At 47.2% G+C, this 6,000-nt stretch overlaps 1 protein-coding gene across 1 annotated transcript in view; it reads right to left on the bottom strand.

Annotated features, from left to right (window-relative positions):
- nbas (NBAS subunit of NRZ tethering complex) overlaps nucleotides 1–6,000 on the bottom strand; it is a 190,981-nt gene that overhangs the window by 77,387 nt on the left and 107,594 nt on the right. The window contains exons 41-42 of the mRNA XM_035422884.1: nucleotides 2,275–2,507; nucleotides 1,487–1,597 (exon numbers count right to left, since the gene is read on the bottom strand). Coding sequence (XP_035278775.1) covers nucleotides 1,487–1,597; nucleotides 2,275–2,507 — 344 coding nt within the window. The remainder of the gene's footprint in view (nucleotides 1–1,486; nucleotides 1,598–2,274; nucleotides 2,508–6,000) is intronic.

The following is a 6,000-nucleotide window of genomic DNA, read 5'->3' as shown; positions in this document are numbered from 1 at the left end:
GCGCGAGGAAATTACGCTAACATATCACACAGACCGGCCCGCTAGCGAGGTCTGAACAAACCAACAAACAAACAAACAAATAAACAAACAAACGGCAGTTAAGTTAAGGAACGGAGTGTAGCACAGTGGGTAAGGAACTGGGCTTGTAACCGAAAGGTCGCAGGTTCGATTCCCGGGTAGGACACCGCCGTTGTACCCTTGAGCAAGGTACTTAACCGAAATTGCTCCAGTGTATATCCAGCTGTATAAATGGATACAAGGTAAAAATGCTATGTAAAAGTTGTGTAAGTCGCTCTGGATAAGAGCGTCTGCTAAATGCCTGTGATGTAATGTAATTTCAGACCGCGCTACTTTCGGAAACGCAGGGAGACGGCTGCAGACTTTACACGTCATGGCAAACCAGATTCCTTCCGTCAGGTCTGAAACCACGACAGAATTTTCGAGCTTTTGACATTAGGAGCTGCTCAAAACAAGAGAAAGTAAACAAAAACGAGCAGCAACCATTCTTTGATCTTCTTTTTTTTTTTTTTTGGTAATAAGCAACAGTAGAGCACGCATCTGGCACCGAGAGTTCTCCTCCAGCAAATCAGGTTCCATGGGGCCTACAAAGTGAATATCAATGGCCGTTTTTATATAATGCAGACAAACTGCGTCAGTATTAGAAACTTCATAAAGAGGGGTGTCACCTGGGTGACGGCGCCAACTGCAACGCGTGGCTGTTTGATTGATCATCGGACGCTGAGGCGCACGTTCGGCCTGCTCCCCTTGCCAAAAAACGATGCTCGCCAATACATTATCGAGTCTCCCCAGATACTCAACGCATTATACCTGCGTCGAGGGGCAGGTCCGCCCGCAAAAAACATCTTTTTTAACACGACGCAATCAATGGCAGGAGAAGAAAAACAAAACAAAACAAAACAAAAAGTCCACATTCGGGTTGGAGACGGTTATATGTCCTGTAAATGTACTTCGTTCGCCCGTCCCTCTCGCGGGGGGGACGAGAGAGGACACAAGCGGCCTCTCGGCAGACATCCTCAAAGCAATCTGTCGAGCTTTTTGTGTTGCCATCCCAACACTGTCGTGACTGTCTGGCCGGCTCTCGGTCTCCCGTGGAAACGCGGATCAAACCAACTAAAGGGAGCGAAGGGGGTGTGGGGGGGGGGCCACGAATTCTAAAAAGATAAATCAGAATTTTGTATAAAAAATAAAAAAAAGACATTTGGGATCATTTACTGAAAAAGTGTCGGCGTTCTGCGTTCTTTAGTCCCCCCCGAGCGAAATTAATATGCAAATGCGGGCCCTGTTTACGCGAGCGTTCACGAGGCAACAGCCCGTAATATCGGGCAATTACGATGGCGGTAATTGACCCGCCCGGCGCTCGAGAGTGTGCCACCCACCCGTCCGCCCCGGGGACTTACCCGCGGGGCCCGCTTTTCAAACGCACAAACGCCTCCTTAATTAATCATCGAAAAGCGCGCGCGCTCACCCGCTGTCCGTGAAGAGGAACTCCAGGTGCGTCATGTAGACCTCCCAGAGAGGCACGCCGTATCGCTGGGCCAGGGACAGCGAGATCCGGTACACGCTCTCCTCCAGGGTCCTGGGCAGAGAAAAATATCCCGTTACGTTCAAGGAAACGTTCCTGTCAAGGGGGGTTACCGGGATTGGCTGGGGGAGGGGGGGGGGGCACACTATTGGCAGCAGTTATATTAGCCAAGGATGAATGCGCTATTAAACATGGAAAAATAAGGGTGGCACCTGGGGCTGCCAATCAAATTTCAGAAGTGGACAGTGGGAACCCAGCCGCCCCATTGGACACGCCCTTGGTAAAACTACACACATTTTTAAAATGCAAAGCAGGTATAAGTTCTGATGGCCGGTAGATGCTCTCGTTGGGGTAAAATGGACCAAAGGAACCGCCAAGCCAGCACGCAATTTCGGAGGGAAAAGTCATCATAGAGACTCTCACAGCCCAGCGCGGTCTCCTCATTGCTCTAGTCTACGGAGGAGGCGCTCGGACACAGACAGTACCCACACCGCTGGAACAACCCTTTCAGTGGAAAAATCGCCATGGAGACCGGGAGCATACCCCTGCCGGTCCCAGTACGAGCTCTCTATTGTGCTCCTCAAGGCAGAAGCTCTTAACCATCCGCTACACCCCCCCACCCCCACCTACCCCCTTCCCCCCACCCCCCCCCCACCCCTCTTCCCCACCCCATGGGCGCAGTACGCTGAGCGACAAACCACCGTAGCCTCGGTAACGGCCGTAGCGCTTACTCTGCGAGCCCCAGGATGGTCTCCTTCTTGTACTTGCTGTCGGCGGCGAACCGCTGGACGTCGACGCCGCGGCCCAGGCCGCGCAGCACCTGCGCCTGGGTGAAGTCCGTCAGCCGCTCGTTGTACAGCCGGAGCTGGCCAATCAGCTTCTCCAGCTCCTCGGGCCAGTCCGCCCCCGCCGGGCCGTCCGTCACGTGCGCCGTCACCAGCCTGATCAGGTCCTTCGGGTCGGCCTGCGGTAACGAAACACGAGGCGAGCGCGTGAGAACGGGCGTCGCCCGCGCCCAAAAACGGCGGGAACGGCGCCATTTCACCCAATCAGGTTTCCCGGCCTAAGAACCTCACAGAAAACACACTGAAATTAGATACATTCAAACAAAACACATATAACGATCAAGATACTGAAGCGCTTCAAAATATCAAGACAAACACACAAATGATTTCTACCTTAAGATATTTCCACATTCATAAAAAAAAAAAAAATACATTGGCGTGATAAATATACAATTCTATAACTCAGTATGTTTCCCACATATTTACAATGTATTACAGTGTGTTCTATTTCTGTAAGGGGTAATTCAGTCTAGACCAAGCCCTGGTTCAGAACAATCCAAAGATCCCAGCTTCCAGTAAGACCCCGGGCAAGCTGCTCCCATAAAGGAGTCACCCTCTGTTAAAACGCACCTCCCGCAGCGCTTCCAGGGAGAACGGCATTGTTGACTAATTTTCACCTCTGCCCTGCTGTTCCAGCCGCATTCATCTCACAATAGCATCCGCAACACATTTTTATTAGTCCCTTTTATAACATTTAAAAGACTCCACGTCTGGGATTACAGACTCTAAATACAGTGCCTCACAATGCAGTATCAACACAGCATGACTTCGCTTTTGATGGCTTCCAAACACACACACACACACAGACACGGGCGCACACACACACACACACACGGGCGCACACACACACACACACACACACACACACACACGAGCGCACACACACACACACACACAGGCGCGCACACACACACACACACACACACACACACACACACACACACACACACACACACACACAGACACACAGACACACACACACACACACACAGACACACACACACACACACACACAGACACACACATTATCACACCGCGGGGAGGAAGCGTACGGCAGTGCATCGGTGTGAAAAAGCGAATAATGAATAACGTGCGAACAAAAGTGCGAAGGGTTATTTTATCTGTTGATCCAGCGGCAGTCTGTTGCTCGAAAGCAGAGAACAAAACCGGAGCCTGAAAAACTTTTCAGTTCCAGATTCGCGAGGTTGGCCTTAATTAGCGTTAATATTCATGAGATGAATGAACTGTTAAACAAACGGAACGAATGACAGGACTAACAAATGGAATCAAAACAGTGAAGTAAACAGGACATCGGGGTTAGCAGCTAGTTCTCCTTTAACAAAACACATCATGATGAGAATAGGCCATTTAGCCAAACAATGCTTGCCATTTTCCTACTACTAAAGTGTAGCAAGTGCTCAGCTTATCTACAAACAAGATAGTATTCTAGCACTGTATCAAGCCTGATCTATTACATGACCAGACAAGCTATTCTACACAGCGACTGCTCTCCCTGGTACTCTATATTTTCGCCAACATTATATATGGTTTAATTACAGCAGAGCTACATGTGGCCAGAAGTGTTTCCAAGTGTTATACTTAAGTGAATAAAATATTGCAGAAGTAAATGCTACTTTTGTGCATTTAAGCTCAGTCATAAAATGCGTCTAGCTAAAAATGTGTGCCAACAATTCTATGGTCTCCATCGTAAAATCTTTCGTGCAAATTCAGGCCATTGGATTTCAAGAGGGAGGCTAGTCACTGATGGATTTGTTTTACGACATTCTTAAAAATAGGACCTTCTTTCTCAGTAGCTAACTGATAGCCACTCCACTCTGCTAATGGACAGAAAAAGACCAGATTTTAGGTCGTGCTCATTGCATGCCCAAGCCAACAACTCATCGTTTCCCAAAGCAACAGCATAAAAAGTGTTAGATATTTCAGGCAGGCATTTATAGGTCTAACAGCTGCATATCAGTATGCGGGGAATTGCCATAGTGTTGCAAAAAAAAAAAAGGGGGTGGGGGGGGGGACTAGCGTGATAATGGATCTGAACTGCCACCATTCCATTTCAAGGTTCAGTTGGCCAGATACGTCATACATGAAGTAGTGTATTAGTTCTATGTAAATGTTCAGGGCCGAGAAAATACAAAGCGGGAGAACACGCGGCAGAATTCCGCACGCGTGCGCCGGACCCACTCGATGGCTCATCATTTATAAACCGCCGTAGCGCGGCTCTCCATGCGGACCAGCGGAGCGCGGCGGCCATTCGGGCTCTGAATGAAATGTAGCCCCGCGCCGTACCAATCTGAGCAAAGCCTGCGGCGTTCAGGCAGACACAGAATGGCGACGAGGGAGAAATCTGACGCAGAGGCAAACAGAAATACCAATGGGTGCACGTTAACCCTTTAAGGTTATTTGAAGAGCTAACTCGTTAACTCTTCAAATATGTAATTAGAACGTTCTTAAATTGAAATTCAAAACGACAAAAACGCATCTCCGTCAAATTAGATCAAGGCCAGCCCTTCAATTATTCAATTTTTTTTCCCGGCCCGTGAGGTGGTCCATCGACTTCTTCCTCGCCAAATGACATTACGCGGCGTAATTAAAAATTAATTTTGGCGGCCACTGTGTCGTCCTCCGTTAGAACGAGCGTGTGAGCGAGTGAGAACTGCGCTACACAACCAGCCTGCTGTGGGGGGTGTACTTCAGACCAGTTTAAATATGCAAAAGTTTTGAAGGAGAGACTCGGGAGGGAATATAACGGAATTCGGGTTATTGAGCCGGTGAGTAATTCTCCTCATCTCTTATCTCAGTCAGTACCGCAGACAGAAGGAAATAGGCAAAAAAAAAAAAAACCCAACAACAAATCTTTCATTTCTGGCATTTTGCATCACATATAACGTCTTCCCTTCTAAACAGAAGGTGGGAAAGAAAGGCTACGCTAGGACACCTACCCATCGTTAATCTTTAAGAGCAAGCTATGCAGAACCCTAGAGAGTGGGAAGCCTCTTAAATTGGAAAAAAAAAAAAAAGAAAATTTAAAATAGACCAGCGGAACTCTAGACACTGTGGTATCCTGTATATATAACCCAATCGTAACAACTATACTGTATGTCCCGAAAAGTACCGTCCATTACTGACAACACTCCCATTTATTTTACTAATAACTAGCATAAACTAATGTATGTACAATAAGAACATATTCAAAATAAAATTAAAAACTTTTTTTTGGAATGGGTAGATTCTTGGTCATTTCAAATGAAATTACGTCACCCAAGCAGACCTGGATGAAACACATAACTGACTTACATTGACTTTTTAGTTGACAAAGAATTAAATAAATTGAAAACAATCCATTAGATCCGTAAGAATTTTCAAATAAACCTGTTACAAACAAACACATAACATCACTCAAGAGACCAAGCTGGTTCAGGACATTGGTTAAAGTATTTTTCTCCTTCAAAATACCCAGTGACCCACAGCAACAGCACTTGTGTCAAAAGGCTTGAACCATTTCAAATAAATGTTGGACCTCGTCACCCCTCCAGAGTTTCTCGAAGGCAGGCGTACAGTCGGCATTTTATGCTGCAGGGAAAAAAATGTAAGTAA

The sequence above is a fragment of the Anguilla anguilla genome, chromosome 6 (assembly GCF_013347855.1).
Source record: "Anguilla anguilla isolate fAngAng1 chromosome 6, fAngAng1.pri, whole genome shotgun sequence".
Lineage (NCBI taxonomy): Eukaryota > Metazoa > Chordata > Actinopteri > Anguilliformes > Anguillidae > Anguilla > Anguilla anguilla.
This window is presented reverse-complemented; position numbering and strand designations above follow the sequence as displayed.